Here is a 21,344-nt window from a genome sequence, read left to right on the forward strand (position 1 = left end):
TCTAGAAAAGTGAGAAGTTGAAGGATACAGGCTCCTTGTTCTCCTGCTGGAGTACCTGCTGGAGTGGAGGAGGGGCTGCCCCTCTGAATGGGGCGCACGTGTTCCTGCTTGTCTGCTTCCTAATTTCTGCGACTCACCTGACCCTTGTAGGCATCTGAGTTTGTCACCCTGACACCCAAGGTGATGTCTTATTTTCTCATACATCTTTGAATTCTCAGCTCTTAACCTGGTTAGTAGTCATAAATGGATAAACTGGAGAAACAGCCACTTAACTGCCCCTCACACCGACACTGTTCCAGCCACTCCAGTCCGCAGACCCCGTAGGTGAATATCCACAGTACCTACCTCCCGTGATCCTCCAAAAGCGGCTGAATCAGGTCCACCCCCAAGCCTGGCACTCAAGATAGCCCCCAGTCCACTGTCGTTTGCCGCCATGTTTCACATCCCAGTTAAACCAGCTGCATCCACAGCATTCTCTGAGCCTGCTTCCTGCTTTCCCAGCTTGGAGCCTCCACCCTCCCTCTGCACCCCTTCCTTGGGAGAGCCTACCCCTCTTTCAGGTGCCACCTCCCCTGTGATGCTTTTCTAATTTCCCCAACCAGATGTGAACCTTATCATCTGGCATTTCTACAATCGTTGGTTTGTAAAGGTGACGCCCACCCATAGTGCTTTGTACTGTGGTTAGCTGGGTACAGGCCCTAATTCTGCTGCTTGATGTGTGGGAACACCCCCCTCCCCCAGTACCCCATGGCAGAAACCACGTCACAATCCTCAGAGTATCACCAAAACCAAGAGCCCAATATACTGTGAGGGATGATCAAAATATTTAAATATAGGAATACATCTCCATTCTAAGGAGAAAATGCTGTTAACTAATAATCTACTTTCCTCATCATCCTACTACAACATGAAAACTTACTTTTTCTCAAATATTCTGTTTTGGGCCCTCCTTAGAAAGCTTAACTGAACATTAGCCTTTATCATATCATTTACTTGATGGCTTAATAGTTTCTTTAACTGAGAAACGGGGATAGTACAACCTCTAGTGTGGTCATAAGGATTCAGTGAGTTATGTGCAGGTGAAGTACTTAGCACAGTGCCTTGGGCAGAGCAAACATCAAGTGCATGGCGATTATTATTACTATGTGAAAACTCACCTAATATTTAGAAACCAGTTAAGAACTGGCTTTGCTTCATTCTACTTTTTCTAAAAATACTTCTTAGTAAAGAGCAGGTCAAAGATTATAGTTTGTGTGACTTAGACTAAAGAAATGTATTTCGCTCAAAAAAAAATGGTTATTTCAAATACCAAAGGTTCAGGCAACAGTAGCTTTTTTAAGAGTACACTTTTATAACCACCAAGGTAATGACTGATTCAGGAAAAGATTACCAATGAATGTTAAAACCATCAGGTGAAAGTGTGTTGAGGTACAGGGTATTTACAATCTCAAATTTCATCCCATAGATTAGTTATTAATTACAAAGGGACGAACTGCTTTTACATTGGAGAAATTTGGTGACTGTCACCTCAATTGAGTGGTCAGAATTACCGCCACCAAAGAAAAACCACAACTAACATGCAATAAGATCTACAATAACAAAAAATAAAAACAAAAAATACAAATAAAATTATCATCACTATTACGGGCCAAACAGACCCTTGTGATGTGATACAATGAGGAAATAACATCCCTATGCAGTATTCTTGCAAAAAAAGTTAACTTGACTCTACCAAGCAGATAAATCTAGATTGTGCAACAAACTCCAGAACAACTGACTCTTACTTTTCAAATAGACCAATGTCATGGAACACAGGAAAAGAAGGAAAGAAAGAAAAAGAAAAAAAAAAAGGGAAAATCTTTCTAAATTAGGGTCTAAAGACATTAATAATCAATGCAGCGCTGAGCCTTGATCCCATCCATCCTCTGTGGGGAAAATAAGCACAGCTATAAATATCCTTATTTGGACAACTGGTGAAGTATGGATAACCCTATATACTGGATAAACGTAGGGGAAAAAAATAAGATTGTAACTCAATTATATTTTGATTGACCAGCTCTTTCCTGAAGTACTTTGGTGTCTGGGAATCTATTCGTTGTAAGACCTAAAAACATGAACATAGGGCTTCCCTGGTGGCGCAGTGGTTGAGAGTCCGCCTGCCGATGCAGGGGACACGGGTTCGTGCCCCGGTCCGGGAAGATCCCACATGCCGCGGAGCGGCTGGGCCCGTGAGCCACGGCCGCTGAGCCTGCGCATCCAGAGCCTGTGCTCTGCCACAGGAGAGGCCACAACAGTGAGAGGCCCGTGTACAGCAAAAAGAAAAAAAAAAAAAAAAAAGAACATAACATCTGACGTGTTTGCTCTGTTGAAATGGATTGGAGTTTCTGTAGAAAGAATGCACAACTGGGTTGTAGTTGTATAAATGGGCATAAGAGCTCAGAAGAGAACAAAGTACACATAATTCTGTGGAGTGTTTGATTGGGACAATACTAACTGCCCAGAGAGAGTGCTGGGTAAATGTTCACTGATGACAATAACCAACAGAAAGTCCCAAAGTGGGGCCCTTGCTTTATTGCTTTCAGGAAATTTTACCCACTGAGAATGGATTACCAGTAAAATCATAGAGCAATTTTGTTTTCCTTTCAGCAGACGCGGATGACCAGGCAGCTGGTGGGAGCAGCCCTGGCTGTCTCCATCTGATACAGTGGTGTGTATTAGTCGCCAATAAGGGGAAATTACACAACCACGTGAAAGCCTGGCTGGCAGTCATTAGAGTAATTCAGTGTTTAGGCTGCCTCTGTGTTTCAGGGGGGTGATTGGAGCCATTAACACCTTACCTGTAGTTTCAGAAGCCCCAAATATTTTTATTACTCGTGTCCTCAGGCATAGACTTTTTAATTTAAAAAAAGAAAGTTCAGGATGGAAATAGTGCATCACCACAGGAACATCTCTGCCTCAGAAACACATTATAGTTTACCTGTCAATCTTGTCATCATGCCAGGTTTATTTTGAGTGTCTGGAATGAGGAAGAGGAAGTAAGGAAGAAAGGTGGTGGCAGCACTGACAGAGGAGTCTTCAGAGTCACTAATACCCTGGAAAAGCTGAGGGCCTGATTCCAAAGTGGTACTGACATCTCTGGTTTCTCGCCTCTTTGGCTAATAAGAAAGTCATCATTCTGGCCCTGAGATTTTCCCCTACTTCTTCCAAAACCATTAATGCCTTACTTTTTGGATTTTTTTGGACAGGTGTTATGGTAGATTCAATTTGGCTACAACTTCTTTGGCACTCTCCCCTACAGGAGGTGTGTTTTTATCCCCTGCCCCTCCTTGAATCTGGGCTGGCTCTGTATCTGCTGAACTAACAGATTCCTGCAGAAGTGCATTGAGTAGCTCCAGGCCTGGCCTTCCGGGGGACCGTGTCTTCCTTCCTTCCTCTTGGAACCTAGCTCCCACGCTGGGAGATGCCCAAACCACATGAAGAGGCCCATGGCCAGTGGGGACTGGTGCCCCGGCCACGCCCCAGATGACATCACACGCAGGCCAATCCACACAAGAGGATCACAGAATCAAGAGAGAGAAGAAAATGTTGTAAGCTGCTAAGTTTGGGTGTGGTTCGCTCTGCAGCAAGAGAGAACTGAAATTTGTAAACTCACAGGAAGGAAGGTTTGTCTTGCTAACCAATGCAGAATAACAAAGCACCCGACCTAACACTGAGCAGTAACAGAACTGTTCAGAAGGAGGGTCGACATCCTTATCCTTTAGTGGGTTTGGGTCTCAACAATGGCCTCAGCTTTTAGGCCTCTTTTTAATGTTTGACACAGAAAATTTTAAAATAGAAAAATTTCATTTTAATACCGCCTCGCCCCAACACGTGTGTTTCACACAGACCTTATTTTTTAAACAGAGTTTATTGTATTTAATACATTATAAAATTTGAAAAATTGTAGGAAAGCAGCAGACTCAAACTGGAGCAACTCTAACAAGTAATAATTCTGGCCCCTTTGCAAAACTGATCGGTTTAAAAACAAAGTCATGTTCACATCTGTGAGGCGGACAAAAAAGTGTGACTTCTGTACAAACTACATTTAAAATTTCATGTCTAACGTCTTTCGAATGCAGTGTGCTCGTGAGAGTTGTTTTTGAAGTCCTGCCCAGTCCCCCGTCTAAAGAGAGACATGAAACTTCCATATGCAAAGAAATGCGATTCTAAGTGTTCTTGTTTTTTTTAAAAAGGAAAAAGAAGGACAAAGGAAAAAGAAAGAATGGATGGCTGTTGGCAATGGAAACTGTAAGGAGATGCGTCCTCACTCGTGGCTTGTTTATTGGTCAGAGGCCTTGGGAGGCCCAGGACACTTCACGGCCATCACAGCACCAACTGTAGCTACCACCTTTTTTTCTTTTTTTGCATTTCCTACCTTTTGACATATATATATATATTTATATATTTTTTACACCTTGAGGATATCACTATTCCAATTGTTCCCATATGAATACAGGTGTGGTCTCTATTGGATATAAATGTGTCTTTTATTCAATTTTAGGTCCAGGACTTGGTTTGCTGTCCCAACTGCACATAAATGTCCCTTTCTTGTTTGCATTATTTGTTGTGTATGTTTTCTCCTTTTTGCATAAGAAATATGTCCACTTAGTCCAGAGGCTCTTGCTTTATCCGGATGACAGAGGGTCCACGGGGCGTCCGCCTCAGTTCCCGCCGCAGGACGTATTCGCTGAACTGAGATGAGTCCACTCCTCCCCCACAGGAGCCCACGATTTCAAATCCTCTTTGCTGCAACCTCTCAAGGACCTGTGAGGGACCGATACAAGCAGGCAGTTAGGGGTGAGCTAGGTCCTTTGGCCACATAAACAGCTCAAAGACTGTCCCCAAGTTTGAGATCATGTGCAGCTCTGGTTCATCTTATCCAGCCCTTAAATCTGTTTCTCTGCTTTCAAACAAAACTCTGGATTACAGGGCAGGAGGGAGCGAGCAAACGTTTTTAATACCTAAAATGTTCCTTCACACGCTAGCTTTACACATGCCAAGTTCATTTACTCATTACAACCACCTTGCATAATGGGTGGAGTTAGTCCATTTGACAGATGAGAAAACTGAGGCTCACTCCTAGTAAGTGATGGAATTGGGTTTCCAACTTAGGTCTCTTTGGCCTCAAATCCCATGTTTTTTGCAATGTGCAACTCCACCTTCTCTGCCGAAAGAGAGGGTTCACATTTCAAAGCTCATTGACCACTAACATATATTCGATGAGATGATAAAGACTATGGAGAGACAGTGATATTATCTGAATTTACTCCATCGGTGAATCAGCCTCAACTCATTCACTCTTGACTGGGCCATTGTTCAAATTTCCTGAAACTGAGTTAATATATTTCAGCTTGAAAGACTGATGCAATTTCAACAGCAGAAGAAATGGACTATTAAAGACAGTCGAGGTTTATCTACAGCTTTTCAAGTTTGTGGCTTTTGAAATAGTTCTGTTGCCTTGAGTGTATCCAGGGAGGCAAGAATAAATGCAATGGTTGTATATGATCTGTATTAGAAAACATATCCAAAAATAAAGATGTTCTAAACTTCTCATACAAACATAACCCATATAATCTCTGATTTTGAAATCAAATACCTAATGCCAGAAAGATCCCTGGGTTTGTCACTACTTGTCTGACACTCTTGAATGCAGGAAACATTTCCTGCAACTCTTAGATACGCAGAAATACAGGAAACTGATCTAGAGCATTCTGTTTATTTAGGAATCCAACAAATATTAGACTTGCAAATGTTCCCTGCCAGGATTCTGGATGTAATTAAATTATATCTACACCACTCTAAAGGCAAGATGACTCAATCATAACTTTAGAAAAAATGCCTGGCTCAAATTTTTAAAATTTTTGGAACAAAGTGAAATGTTACCAAATAACTCTCAAAATGTAATTACAGTGAATCCTTACTATGTCTTTTTTTGAATTATTATTTTTTGGTTGGCTACTTTTGCATGTAATATAATCTATTTTGCAAAAAAGCTAACTAGATGAGATGGGAAAGCAAGAGTATGCATTCTAAAAATTAAAACCTCAAATGGTGGCAAATTTTTAAAAAAAAAGTCCTTATGGGAACAAAATGAACACTCTTCCCTGCAGTGTCTACTTCTATACATAAATTCACAATGCATATGCACACCAGGCAGCAGAAGGACGCTATGAAGAAAACAATCTCTAAGTTCAGAATCAAGCACATTAAGATGTGCTTTGGTGGCAGGTGAGTAAAAAGGTAAACAGGGCTTCCCTGGTGGCGCAGCGGTTGAGAGTCCGCCTGCCGATGCAGGGGACGCGGGTTCGTGCCCCGGTCCGGGAAGATCCCACATGCCGCGGAGCGGCTGGGCCCGTGAGCCATGGCCGCTGAGCCTGCGCGTCCGGAGCCTGTGCTCCACAACTGGAGAGGCCACGACAGTGAGAGGCCGCAACAGTGAGAGGCCCGCGTACCTCAAGAAACAAAAACAAAAACAAAAAGGTGAACAGCTCGCTCTCAGGAGATTTCCCCAGGAATGTAGCTTGTCAGCAAGAAGCACCCCAGCCTGCTTGGCCAAACCACTGCCTTGGAAAGGATTTTTTTTACCTTGATCAGGAGAGAAATTACAAAGGTAGAGGAAGCTGAAGAATAAAGAACTTAACTCATACCGTTTGTCTTTCAGTGTTGTTAGGTCGCTAAATTGCTAATATAAGGAAGTCCCTAAGCTTCCTCCCCAGAGGGTCTAATATGCATATGATAATTATTCAATATGATCCAATGTTACCTTGAAGATGGTAAAGCTTATTGCAGTGTAATGCAGATAGCTTATGCTTCTTGACTGTTCCTTTTTAAGCCACAACTCGTTAATAGCAAAGTTCCTTAAAGTTAGTGATCATTTGGGAATATTAAAATCACTTGGGTAGCTCTCAGGGCTCCTGTGCCTTATCCCAAAGCCTCTGAACGCCTAGAGGATGGTGCCTGCCCTCTAGATGGGGCAGGAGCTCGCATGGCCATGTCACATGACGAAGTTAATCCAGATGGAAATCCACATCTGATCAGACTCGAATGACTGGGAAACGTGCGTGTCAGGCTTGTGAATTTCTGATAGTTATTCAGTGGCCCTAGGGATGGGGCCCTAGAGAAGCAATGAAATGCTGTCTAGAGAGAGCTGGGGGAGGAGGGCAAAGGCTTTCAGGGCTCTAGAGGCTTTTCTAAATCGCTGAGGCCCTGCTCAGGAACTGCACAGGGCGGTTCAGGGTGCGACTCCGGGCCTGCACAGCCCAGGTGCCACCCGCTGCCTGCTGGGGTGTGTGCCTTCCTCTGGCATGCCCAGGGCTCAGTGTCTGCCAGTTTCCTGCTACTCTGCTCTCAGACACCTGATCACAAAACTTTAAAATGATAAATAGCTGTGAAACCATCCTCAAGAGGCAGAATGGTAGAGTGGGTGCTTCTAGTCTTGGAGTTTGGGGAGAGGTTTTGTTGGCTCAATACTGAATAAAGCCATGGACCCGTTCCAACTAAAAAGACAGAGAAAAGCCCCCAAACCCTGACTCCATTGACTTCAAATCGTTTTGAATCACACAGACCTGGAGTCAAGACCCAGGTGTGCTTCCTTTTTCTCATCAGCAAGACAGGGAATTTACAGTGCTTACCTGTTAGGGTTGGTGTAAGAAGACAAGCACGGACAACGCTTGGCCCAGGGCTGGCACGCGTCAGTTACGACGGTGACCACAATCACCATCATCTAAGGCACGTGGCCCCTCACACCTTGTCAACCAAACTTCTGAATTCTGCCCTTAAGTCTTCTTCTCCCGTAAACTTCTCTATCTCAGAAAATACTAATTCCATTCACCCAGTTCCTCCATCAAAAATCTTAGTCATCTTTGCTTCTGTCCCACAACCCAGAGCCATTGTCAGAAAACCTTGTCAGCTCTACATTCAAGCTATTCAGGGCAGTCCAGTGGTTAGGACTCTGCGCTCTCACTGCCAAGGGCCTGGGGTTCAATCCCTGGACAGGGAACTAAGGTCCCCCAAGCTGTGTGGTGCCTCCAAAACAAAAAACAAACAAACAAAATTACTTTGGAACTTCCCTGCCAGTCCAGTGGCTAAGACTCCATGCTGCCACTGCAGGGGGCACGGGTTCAATCCCTGGTCGGGGAACTAAAATCCCGCATGCCGCGTAGTGCAGCCAAAAAAAAAAAAAAAAAGATATTCAGAGTCGGAAACTTCTCAATTATTGCTTAGACCAGCTTTCTAACTGGTCCCCTTGCTCCCCCTGGTTTCCACCTGTTGCTGGAATATTCACTTTCAAATACGAGTTACAACGTGTCAGTCTCTTGCTCAAATGGCTTTCCATTTGACTCATACAAGCAAGGAAACCAAACCCCAAAGAAACCAAAACAAAGAATCCCAGAGCTCTTCCCACCCTCTGTGGGGCACTCCACCATCTGTCCCTGGGGGGACCCTGCACTACCCACCCCACCTTTACTCGCTTAAAGCCACGCTGGCTTTCCTGATACTCCTCAGTATGTCAAGCACGTGCTCCTACCCTGGGGGCTTCAGAACTCGCTGCTCCCCCTGCCAGGATACCCTGCCCTAGGCATCCTCTTCTCACTACCTGCCCATCATTTAGGTTGGTTATTGTTTGCACCCTCCCACCCCCATTCCCATAATATAATTCCCTCTTTTCCATGAAAAGAGGGCTCTTGTCTGTTTTCTTCCCTTCTGTATCTCCGGTGTTCATACCAGCACCTGGCACACAGTAGATGTTCAATAAATGTTTGTGGAATGACTGAATGACTGCTGTAGAGGGGTGAACAGTTTACGTCCCCCAACCATGTGAGGGTTCTCCAGCTCTCTGGAGGAAAGGTACCACATGAAGGCAAGATAACAGCATTAAGAGCAACATTCGATGCCACACAGTGTGTGACGACACTATACCTGGACTGAGTTGAGGTGACAGTAGCCATTCAGTGGAAATCTGATGACGTGTGTTGAGTCGTGATTCCAGCCTGCATTGACGGAGTTACACATCACGTCGCCGATCTCTGGAAACACTTCTTCTATCAAGGATTTGTCACCGCTGAGCGTGATCCTTTCTCCGAGGTCTGGGGCAACACGTACCACGAGGCACTCACAGGGCCTAGAAAAGCGACCGGTTTCTCTGTCCTGTTTCCATCTTTCCATCTCCAACAACATGGGCTGAAGCTGAAAATATTTTGCCTCTTCATATAACAAAGTGTAGTCCTGAAAAAAAAAAAAAAAGGTATTTCACAGTGTAAAATGCAAACTTAAGGTGCCAAAAATGTCCACATATGAGAGGTGAATTTTTCACCCGTTACTTCAATAATCAAATCTGGGTGTAAATTTTTCACTTATATAACACTTTTGTACAGACTCAATTTGCATTCATTCATTCAGTGATTATAATAGGAGCTAAGGGTATTAAGGAGCAGGTGGGACCCTTCTAAGTGCTTTCATGAAATCCCCATAATTGCCTAGTGACTTAGGAACCATGTTTTATTCCCATTTTGCAGATGAGAAAACTAGGATGTGAAAGGATTCACCAAGACTTTTCTCTTTTTGTAGAAAAATGCCTTTGGGTGTTTACAGTTTGTGTCCGTGAGAATCCGCTTTATGGCCGCTGGATGGAACGCCTACATGGGTCGAGGCGGGGGAGGCATAGCTGTGCACCATTCACCAGGAGCCTGTGCTCCTTGTCACCTTCAGTGGCAGCTCCAGAACGTCTCACAGGAGGGGGAGGGGCAGGGCCATGGTGGAGGTGGGGCTGGAAAGCGGGTGGATGGGCACCTGGAGGGCACACATGCTGTTTTTACCTAAACTTGCGGGATGGGTGATGGTTTGGGGGAGGCTGATGGAGGACGCACTGCCCTCCACCAGCCCTCAGTGCCCCCATCACAAAGTGAGAGAGGCAAACAAAGTGAGAGAGCCTCAGGCCTGGGCTCCTGAAAGACAGATGTGCAGGAAAAGAAACTAGTCCACTTCTGAAAACGCAGTCACCCAGTCTTCGGGCGTGGTTTCTTTTTCTCTTGTCTTAAAAGAAATCTATTAAAACACACACAAGCCACTGAATGGGAGGACAAAAGAGGATGACGGGGAGGCAGCAGCTTAGGAAGAATGTTATCAAGCAGGTCAATATTATGTCTAAATGTAGCTATGGCCACAATCATCTCTGGCTGTGAGGTACGTGGACACTTGTCCAGACACGCTGGTTGAGAACATTTTAATCAACCGACACGCATTTTGCCTTCCTTCCACGGGCTGGAGCTGGCAGGCGGTGCCCCGTGCCTGCAGGAGAGCCAATGCCTGAGCCCAGGGCTCGAGGGCCGCCAGAGGCCTCGGGACGGAGCATAGGAGGGCACGACTTCAGGAGAGCTGCTTTATTTGGCACTTTGCTTTCTCTTGCAGATCAACAGCTGGAGCATTATTCAAGGCTTCCACAGAAAACAGAGTTGGAGGGGCAAGAAAGTATGAGTGGGTCCCTCGCTGGATCGTCTACCTTCCATGCTGAGAAACTCGGGCCAGGTGTAAGACATGACCTGGACGCTGGTCAGCAGAAGGGGCTGCTGCTTTACTCTGTCGTCTCCTAGCACCCCCATCACTACAGGAGCCTGGCTCCCTGCAGGAGAGCAGCCCACTGCTCCCATCATCTCATTTCACCTGCTTCGCCTCCTGTCTCACAGGAGATACTGCTCGGTTTGAGGTGTTGAGAACCAAGCTGCAGTGTGGTCGCTCTGAGGGCAGAACCGAGCCCCCAGACCAGCCCAGCCTGAGGGTAGGAGTGAGGGAACTGCAGGTTCCTCCTGGTCAACCTGGGGACCCCACTACCGTGTCCTGGTCATCTTTGAAGTCCACCAACTGTGACATACTGACCTTAATATCTTACTCATCAAGATGACAGCTCTCAAGGAGATTTAAACAGTATTGAGAGTTACACAATACTACTGCTTTTTATTCTCCTGTGAGATTTAATTACAAATTTTAGCATGAAAAAGAATCTGGACTCCAGTGAAAAACATGCCATCAAGTCTTCAGATCTTAAAACTGCTCACAGCAGTCTTCTTGACCAACCTTGACCCTTGGAGTCATGGAGGAATACTTTCTAATGTCACTGAGTAGTGATCATTCAGCCTCTGACTGAATGCTTCCAGAGGTGGGAAGCTTACTATTTAACAAGGCACAGTATTTACTTTGTTTGAAGCTGTGATTGTTGTAAATGTCTTTGTTAGAATGACCTGAATTTCCTGTAACTTCAACTTATTTGTTCTTAATTCTGCACTCTGGGGTTTCAGTGATCTTAATCTTTGACGTGTTAACCCTTCAAACATTTGAAGACAACTGTTATGTCTAAATATTATTCAGGCTGAAAATACCCAATCGTTTCAGCTCCCTTTTATTTGTTATGACTTCGAAGTTCTTCAACATCTAGTATGTACAGCTGACCCTTGAACAACACGGGTTTGAACTACACGGGTCCACTTACATGTGGACTTCTTTCACTAAATAGGTACCACAGTGCGACATGATCTGCAGTTGGTTGAATCCGCAGATGTGTAACTGCAGACACAGAGGGTCGATTAAATCATATGCAGATTTTCAACTGCGAGGAGGGTTGCCCCCCCAATCCTTGCATTGTTCATGGGTCAACTGTACTTGAATTTGTCAACATGCTGCCTAAAACCCAATCCAGAATGGAACCTAACATTTCAGATGTGATCTCGTGAGTGCACTGCACCACCTTTGCTTGGCTGGACACTGTAACTGCTATGAATGCAGTCTGTATTAGTTCTCTGTTGCTGCTGTAATAATTAGCACAGGTTTAGTAGCTTAAAACAATATGAACTTATTCTCCTGTAGTTCTGGGAATCAGAAGTCCAAGATGAATCACTAAGGCTGTTTATTCTGGAAGCTCTAGGGGAGAATCCATTTCCTTGCCTTTTCCAGCTTCCAGAGGCTGCTTGCACCACTTGGCGTCTGGTCCTGCATCACTCCCCGCTCTGCTACCGTTGTCACATCTCCTCCTCTTACTCTGACCCTTTCCCCTCCTTCTTTCACTTGTAAGGATCCTTTGAGTATGTTGGGTCCACCTGGATTATCCAGGATAATCCCCCCATCTCAAGATCCTTCATCTAGTCACATCTGCAAAGTCCCTTTTGCTGTGTGAGGTGACACAGTTATAGCTTTCAGGAGTTAGGACATGGACGTCTTTGGGGGGCATTACTCTGCCCACTACCTGGCATAAGGTCATATTAGCGAAAGCTGGCATCCCCACAGTCCCATTGCTCTATTCACATTCTGCTTGTTCCGCTTACAGTGAAATCCCTACACCTTTTCCACAAAGCTGCTATGGAGCTAGGTCTGCCTCATTCAGCTTTTGTGAAAAATTTTAAGTCCTCCATTATTTATCCCTCTTTAAATTACATACTGTAGGTTCTGAGTTCGTTCCAAGGTACTGAGAAAATTCAAATTCTTTCACCCATGTTCTCGGTCTCCCTCTCGTTTTTGTGTCATTTTGAACTGGGTGTCCTGTTTCTATGTGTGAATCATTTCTAAAAGTACTGAGAGGACAGGGCTACATACAGGGCTTTGTTCAGGCTGACAGTCAGCTAATAAATTAAGTCTCTGGATTCTGGCTGCCACCTGGTTATACAATCTGTAATCCAGCCCATAACTGTGGCATTTGTTAGAGTCTTGTTGAAATACTGTGTGTTTGGGTGGGACTCCAGGGGAAAGGCTGGAGGTCTGGGAGGGGCTCCAAGTCACCATACTGCCAGCTAGTCCCCTTAACTGTTTAGGGCTCCAGTGTACTTACCTGTCAAGCGAGTGGAATCAATCGCATTCAAGTTGCTTCCAGCCCCGCTACTGTATGAGCCTGTGTCCGTGCAAACACCCTGATCTACCAGTTTGTCTACCATAACCCCGAAGTAATGAGACTAACAGGGCCTGGGTTACAAGTCCCCCCTACGCTGACTCTGACCTTCTCCTTCTTTCCTCTGAGTTCACAAAGCAAGTGTGTAATAATCCACTGTGAAGTCCGCCATGGACTGAGCCCCTCCCTACATAATGTTGTTCACAGCTATCATTAGCCGCTCTTGGAAGAAGAGGGGAACACTGGCCTTATCAGCCCTTTGGCCCTGCTCAGGGCGGCTCAAGGACCCTGCTAGTTAGGGGTCAGTAAAGTGAAGGATTAAAAGGGCTCTCCCGAAGGTCATCCTGCACCTGGGACGTCATCTCACAGGCCTAGCCTTGAACTACCTCACGCTGCCAGGTGTTCTTTTACTGTCTCTTGACTCTCCTGGCTCCACTTCTTCCTTTACCGCCGCACCATCTGGTCTGCAGGACGGGGCCGCCGTCTGCGCTAGGGAGGGAGGGCTGGAGAACAGCTGAGCGCGTGCGCTTGGCGTGGCCATTGGCTCCCCACTCTGACTCGCCTCCCAGCATCGTCCTCCACCGGCCCGAGCACCAGAAGGGTCACCCTGTAACCATTTTCTGCACAGCTAAGCTCACGCTGGCTGTTCTTTTCATGGTAGGCTCCTTTACATCCGTCCTTCTCTGCTTCCTAACGCCCGCCTCCCGTCTCATCCGAGAACTCCCTACAGAACAGACTCAGTCTCCACGGCCACTCTCTCCAGAAGCCTCATCCTCCTTTCCTTCCTCAGTCAGGATCATATAATTTTACTGTCTACATTTCACGTTGTTTAGGGTTTATCCTGTTTCCTTTTAGGTTTTCTGGCCTTGTGCTCATCTCTTCTGGTATCTCAATCTTTTGAAGTCTTTTTCCCTGAAGACTCAGTTCCTATCTGAAGACGCCCGCCTTCCTTTCATTGGCTTTTTACAAACTCTAGACGACCCAGCCTCTTGTTCCCAAGGGACGAGGTGGAAATGGGCAGGCGTTTACGGGGCTGAAGCAGGTTTGGCCCCAGTTCTTCTTTTGAAGGAAGTGAATCCAAAGCATCCGTGTCTGCTTTCAGCAAAGCAAGTCCAGAATGTTCTAGTAGCCATTACTCTTCTCTGCTCCCACGCTGACTTTACCTTCTCTCGTTAAGACAGCATCCACCCCATCTCTTGCTTAGCCTCATATTCAGTAAAAGATAGGTTATTCACAGACGTATTATCCTGTTTAAACAATTTAACATCCTAGAATACATATTTTTAAAATAAAAAAGATTTTTTTTTTTTGAGATTTGCAATAATTCTGAGAGGCAGAAAGATCAAGATCTCATTTTACAGGTGAATACATTGGGCTTCCCTGAGACCCTGGAGAGAAGTACACGGAACAGGAAGGTAAATGTGCGTGGACTCCAAAAGGCAGATGGGCCGTTTTTCCAAAGCTTATTTCTTGATTAAATATTTGAATTCAGAAGACATTTTCCATACAGGGAGGAAAGTGATAAACACAGTGTTGGTTTCCTACTGCTGCTGTCAGAAATTACCACAAATTTGGTGGTGTAAAACAGCACAAATTTATTCTCTTGCAGTTCTGGAGGTCAGAAGTCTGAAACGGGTCTCACAGAACAAAGACGGGGTATTGGCAGAGCTGCCTCTTTTTCTGGAGGTTCATGGGGAGAATCAGGTTCCTCGTGTTTTCCAGCTTCCGGGGCTGCCCACACATTCCTTGGCTTGTGGCTAACCATCACACCACTTCCTTCCTGATATCTTCTCTGACTCTGACCCTCCAGCCTTCCTCTTTCACTTCTAAGGACTCCCGTGGTTCTATTGGGTCCACCTGGGTTATCCTGGATAACCTCCCCATTTCCAAACCCTTAAACTTCATCACATCTGCAAGGTCCCTTTTGCCACGTAAGGTGACATTCACAGGTTCTGGGGATTGGGATGTGGACACCTTTGCGGGCCATTACTCAGCCTACCACACACGGCTTCTAGTTCCACAAAACCCTTGAAAGGCTTATTTCACGCCTAATGTACTTGAAGTTTCACAGGTCCTTCCACTCAAAAGGCAACTCAGCCACTCACTCATTCATTTTAAGACCTGTTTATGTGCAGCGGCCATGCTAGGTACCGTGGGCACAAAGAGGGTTTTTCTACGAGGAATGCATCCAACTCCTCCCTGGAGCTCTAGAAGCTCTTCTCCCACCCGCGCTCGGGACAGGGGGTCCTGCTCCCGGGTCTCTCTGGCCATGCTTGGTTCCCCAGAAGGCAGGGTATGTATGTATCTGGGCACCTGCAAAGAGGAGGCACCAAGAAAACGAGGGGAAATGAAAGGATTTTATATTTTACATTCCAACAGTAGCATCCATGTAGTAATCATAAACAGAAACAGATCCTTAGAAAACTTGGCTTTAAAAACGTGTTTTTTAGGGGGAGGTGGGCCATCACAGTTTTTTCAGTGTTTGAGGTTTGGGACCTCTAAGGTTCTTAATTTCCCTGGCTCTGTAACCCTCCTTTCCTCCCTCCTTTCCTTCCTTTTTTCCTTCCTTTCAATTTTCTTTTTTTAGAGCAGTTTTGTTCACAGCAAAACTGAGCAGAAGGTAGAGAGGTTTCCCATATGCCCCCTCCCCCCACCCATGCACAGCCTCCCTGGCTACCCATAGCCTCCACCAGACCGGTCCATTTGTTACAAACTATGAACTTACACTGACACATCATAACCGAAGTCCTCACGTTAGGGTTCACTCTCGCTGTTGAACGCTGTGTGGGTTTGGACAACTGTCTGATGACATGTATCCAGCATTATAATATCATACAAGGTAGTTTCACTGCCCTAAAACTCCTCTGTGCTCCGCCTGGTCTGCTCTCCCCGTCCCCAAACCCCTTCCTTTTCTTCAAAGCCCAGGAGGACTGGCCCACTCACTCCTTTTGCCCTGCTACCACTTGGTACTTCCGGCCAGGAGTCTTCTTCCCTGTTCAGCACCATCTGAACACCATCTTCCAGCCCCTCCCGACCACTCCTTTTCCTGGGCCAAGGATGCCCAGCCCTGATGGCTACTGAAGGTAACGTGAGAGGTGGCAAGGTCCCTTCTCTACCCGGCCACTGTCTCCACCCCCCACCTCTCTGACTCTCCCAGAGAAAAGCTAAAGTGTCCACAGGTGACAATGACAGGGTGCCGATGGCAGATCCATGTGCATCTGGAAGCCACACCCTGGCGCCGCAAGTCACCGGGTCACGAGGCTGCAGGAGTTAGGGCTGCTGTGCAGGCGTGGCGAGGGCCAGGGCTGGGATGCTATCTGACAGGGTGCCGAGGGCAGAGCCCAAGGCAGATCCATGAGCATCTGGAAGCCACACCCTGGCGTGTGGCCAGGGCTGGGATGCTATCTGACACGGCGCTGGCTGCTACCTCTGGTTTGCAGCTTGTCCTGCCTCGGAGGGAGTGTCCTGGGGAGAGGGAGAGAAGTGGGCCTCGGCAGGCGTACCAGGAGCAACAGTCCCTCAGCAGGGACGCAAACTCTAGGCGGCAGAGCTGAGACCGTGGGCGGGGGCCGACATCCTGAGTGGGCACTCGCTCAGGTGCTAGGGAAGAAGAAACTTCCGGCGAGGGGGGGGGGGGGAAGGTCTCCCCAGCTCAGCACTCTGCCTCCTCTGAGAAAGTTCGTTCCTCAGGAATGAGTACCTAGAAGACATGTCTGTGTTGCCGCAGCTGATTGGCTAAAGCACCAGCATCGGAGCCAAGTGGAGCCAATCAGATGGTCTCTCTGTGGAACCAAAAAAGGGGAGAGAGACCCTGGCATTGCTGGGGCAGAGCCAGGTTAAGGGCAGCAGTCTAGAAGCCCACAGACTCCCATAACCAAGGTCCTCAGAGCTGCCCTGGTGTTTCCACCCCTGAGAGAATGTTCCCACTAATTCTGTGAGATAAACGAGAATCCTTCCCATAAATCCTTCCTTCCTCTTTTCCTTAAGCTAGGACATTTTGCAATGTCTGGAGACATTGTTGGTTCTATAACTGGGAGGGGTTGGGTGCTACTGGCAGGTAGTGGGTAGAGGCCAGGGATGCTACTCAACATCCGACAATGCATGGGACAGCCCTACCACAACAATCATGTGGCTCAAAACGTTAATACTGTGAGCCGAGAAACTCTGAGCGAGACAGGAATCATTTTTGTTGCAACTACAGGAACACAGAACGTACCCTGATTGAATGGTCACTCCTAGTATCATTAGTGGTGACTCAAACACATGTGTTTGCTAATGTGACGTAATATGAAGTACCCAACATCACTGGGGATGTATTCTCACCAAAATAGTTAACTTAACCCTATCAAGTCTTTAGATACAAGTTGCAGTTTACAGGAAATGAGAGGTTAGCGTAATGAGCTCACATGACAAAGCAACCAGACAAATCCAGATGGGGGGACATTGTGTAGGGCAAGTGGCCTGCTCTCTTCAGCAAGTCAGCATCATATAAAAAGGGACTATGCTAGATAATAAAAGGAAGGGACATAAAATAACTAGGTTCATCGAGGTCTCAGATCAGATACCAGCTTGGAAAAACCACACAGAAGGGACTTTCCTGGTGGCTCAGTGGATAAGAATCTGCCTGCCAATGCAGGGCACAGGGGTTCAATCCCTGGTCCGGGAAGAACCCCCATGCCGCAGAGCAACTAAGCCCGTGCACCGCAACTACTGAGCCTGTGCTCTACAGCCTGTGAGCCGCAACTACTGAGCCTGCATGTCACAACTACTGCAGTCCGCACGCCTAGAGCCTGTGCTCAACAAGAGAAGCCACCACAATGAGAAGCCTGCGCACTGCAATGAAGAGTAGCCCCCACTCACCACTAGAGAAAGCCTGCGCGCAGCAACAAACACCCAATGCAGCCAAAAATAAAATAAAAAATAAAGAATCCCTGGATCAAAAAAAAAAACACACACAGAAAGGACATTCTGGGGGTCAACCAGGGAAATCTGAATATGGTTGCAGTATTAGAGGAAATAAAATTTTATTAAAATGGAAAGGTAGAGATATTGTCTGAAATAAGCATAGCAAAAAGACCCAGAAGCCTATGCACTAAAGTTTTAACATCGGCAATCTCTGAGTGGTGGGAATATACTGTTGAAACTTTTCTTTTTGCTTGTCTATTTTTCCAGGTTTCCTACAACGTACATATACTTCTTCTGAAATATTAAAAGGTTATTAGAAATAACTAATAGACTTTTGAACTTAAGCCAGGGAGAGGTAAGCTGGAGGCTGTCTGCTAGCAAATTTTTCTTTATCTAAGAAGGGGAGACATCTATCCAGAGACCACAAAAGATGTTAGCAACATGCAGGCACTTACCAAAGGGGTTCAGAATAGAAGCCTAGAGAGGGGTAATTTTGTGGTTCCCCATCAAAAAAGGAACCAAAGCTCTGGACTCCTGATGTGCTGGGAACTCCAACTGTGTGCATGCGTGTGTATATGGGTGTGTGCACCCACACACGCCCATGCATGCCTGGGAGTGAGCAGAAAATAGAGCAACAGTGAACAAATCAGTATAATTAGGGGTGAGGGGAAATGAAGGGAAGTTTTATTATTATCCATAATAAAACACGGCAGAGAAGTTCTACAATCACTTATCTAGAGAACAGATTCCAACGCCTTTCAGTGGGAGCAGCGCACAAGCAGCTGCCACTTAAGTGGTGTTCTGAAGTATGAAATTATCTAAATTGTTAAATGGGTATCTAGCTCAGACAGCACATTTGCAGAACGAGATTTTCAGGGTCGTAGGATGCTGTGATTTCAAGATTTCATGCATTTGCTCAACCCAGCATTAAATAGCTGGAGAAGGGAGCAGGTCATCAAGGAATGCTCTCCCTGCAAACCCAGTAAGAAAGATTCTCTCCACAAGCCAAATGCCGTGTCCCTTTTCCAAGGTCAGGAGATAAACTCTGCCAAGGAAGAAAGCACTATAGTGCTGCTCAGGGACGGGCAGACAGAGCCCATCTGTGTGCGCCCACGTTTGTGATTCGCACGGACTGCGGTGGATGCACCTCCATCATCACCTGTTCTTTGGCTGCTCTGCCAGGTTCCAGACTCCCTGTAATTTACAGCCTGTCTGTCACCCAGAGGTTCTGTGGGAAACATTGCAGGGCCCTGGGATACGTGAGTTTCATGTGACATGCTTTTTCTCTTTTTCCCCAAGTGTGGGCTACAGTTAAAACCTTAGGCAGTTAAAGGGTGTGTTCTGTGCTTAGAGTTGATGAACAGCAGGTCTTTCAGAGCTCTGGAATCCCAAGGGAGCACCAAAGGTACAGAGAAGCACCCATCCCAATCCTAGCCAGGGGTAGGGGGCTGGGGGTGGTGACTGGGTGAGTCCTCAAGGGATTGTCCTCTGGAATGGGCCACAGCTTATCTCCCATGCAGTTTTTCTCTCCCCAGCATCTAACCTGAATATTCTTGGAGGAAAAATAATGCCTGCCACATTTAAATGTCTTTAAAACACCTAGCTCTGTTTCTGGAACATACTGCAACTAAAAACAAATGGCTATTATCATTTTCTGACTGTAATTCCCCATAAATTGTTTTATATTCCCTGGAGTCTGCATCTCTTTTTTTTTTTTTTTTTTTGTGGTACGCGGGCCTCTCACTGTTGTGGCCTCTCCCGTTGCGGAGCACAGGATCCGGACGCGCAGGCTCAGCGGCCATGGCTCACGGGCCCAGCCGCTCCGCGGCATGTGGGATCTTCCCGGACCGGGTCACGAACCCGTGTCCCCTGCATCAGCAGGCGGACTCTCAACCACTGCGCCACCAGGGAAGCCCTGCATCTCTTTTAATCATGGAAATTATAAGTTAATATATTACCCTGACAAGTAGCTTAGGATGATGATATTACATACATACATGTTTTACAATTTCCATTTAGTCCTATATGATTTTAAATGGAAGTGTAGTGCCTACTTATAGTTAGCTTCTGGTCTCCTATGATTCTTTTGACCTTTTTCGGCTGTGTTTAAATTAATTAATACTAAGTAATTATTACGTGTCCAGCACACAATGTCCTCTAGAAAAATCTAAAAATGATCCTGTTTGTGAGACTCTTACAAAGTAGTTAAAGGGTCAGGATATACATACAAAATATCCAAAGTTCAAATATAAGGAAGTATATGACCAGGTATGAATGAGAATCTGGTTTGAATGTGAGACTCACTTCATTCATTTACTCATCCATCCGTGTATTCATTCACTTATGACACAGATATTTACATGTTACTATGTGCAGGGCTGAGCTAGTGTGACAGACGCTGCTGGCTAGCTTCCCCAATAGCTATGCCCAACCCCTTAGCCTTTGCCCATTTCTCTCACTGTAGAGGTTGAAAAAGAAAAAAATTCACTTTTTCAGCCTCTTTTGCAGCTAGAGGAGGCTCAGTTCTAGCCAATGAGATATAAAGAGAACCTGGGAACCTTCTGACAAGGACAAAGTCTTGTGAGTTATAAGCCTTCTGTCCCCTTTTCCTGCCTTGAATGAGGATGTGATGCCTGGAGCTGTGGCAGTCACCTTAAGACCCTGAGGTGACAAGCATGAGGCCAGAATGTCAACACTGAGGATGACAAAACAAAAAGAGAGAGTCCTGTCCTTGATACCATCACTGAGCAGATACCACTGCCAACAGCCATGGACCTCTGATTTCTTATGTGAGAAAAATAAATCTCCATTAGTTTAAGGTGCTGTTGATTGGCTATTTCAACACTTGTAGCTGAAAGCATTTGCTAACATACAGCTGGGTACATAGCGCTAAACAACAGAGACAAATAATTACAAATACACTGTGTGTGACCACGGAGAAGCGGGGATACAGGCAAATCTAAGCTAGAGTAGGCACACGATGGCTTAGTGATGAATATGATGAGCCCTAAGTGACAAATTAAGGCCAGGGAAAGAGCAGCAGACAGAGTGGGCTGCTCTGAAGGGGAACAAGAAGATGGTGTGGCACATGTGTAGGTTAAGAGCCGGGTGAGGTAGGCAGGGGCCTTGTGCGCTCTGACGGGGATGTGCTGCTTTGCTCCATGAACAAGGAATGGGAAACTCCTGCAGAGTCTGAAGCAGGAGCAAGTCACTATACACGATGTGTTTTTAAAAGTGTCCCTTGGTGAGGGATGGGGTGGGAGATGGAGGAGTGGGAGAGAGAGGAGGGCATAACTATAAAAGGGCAACAGGAGGGATCCTGGCCATGATGGAAATGTTCTGTACCTTGACTGTGACAATGCTGACATCCCAGTTGTGAGGTTGTAGTATAATTTTGCAAGATGTTACACTGGGGGGGAACTGGGTAACACAGGATCTCTCCATTATTTCTTACAGCTGCATGAGAATCGACCATGATCTCAAAATAAAAAGTTTAATGGAGGGCTTCCCTGGTGGCCCAGTGGTTGAGAGT

The 21,344-nt window shown here is 46.1% G+C and overlaps 1 protein-coding gene across 2 annotated transcripts in view; it reads right to left on the reverse strand.

The window, feature by feature from the left end:
* Positions 1–3,888: 3,888 nt before the first annotated feature.
* The window catches only part of KCTD1 (potassium channel tetramerization domain containing 1), an 89,771-nt gene continuing 72,315 nt past the window's right edge, over positions 3,889–21,344 (reverse strand). For both annotated transcript variants that reach the window (XM_019930471.3, XM_019930469.2), the window contains exons 4-5: positions 8,959–9,264; positions 3,889–4,803 (exon numbers count right to left, since the gene is read on the reverse strand). In XM_019930471.3, the coding sequence (XP_019786030.1) occupies positions 4,645–4,803; positions 8,959–9,264 (465 nt within the window). In that variant the 3' untranslated portion in view covers positions 3,889–4,644. The remainder of the gene's footprint in view (positions 4,804–8,958; positions 9,265–21,344) is intronic.

The sequence above is a fragment of the Tursiops truncatus genome, chromosome 13, assembly GCF_011762595.2.
Source record: "Tursiops truncatus isolate mTurTru1 chromosome 13, mTurTru1.mat.Y, whole genome shotgun sequence".
Lineage (NCBI taxonomy): Eukaryota > Metazoa > Chordata > Mammalia > Artiodactyla > Delphinidae > Tursiops > Tursiops truncatus.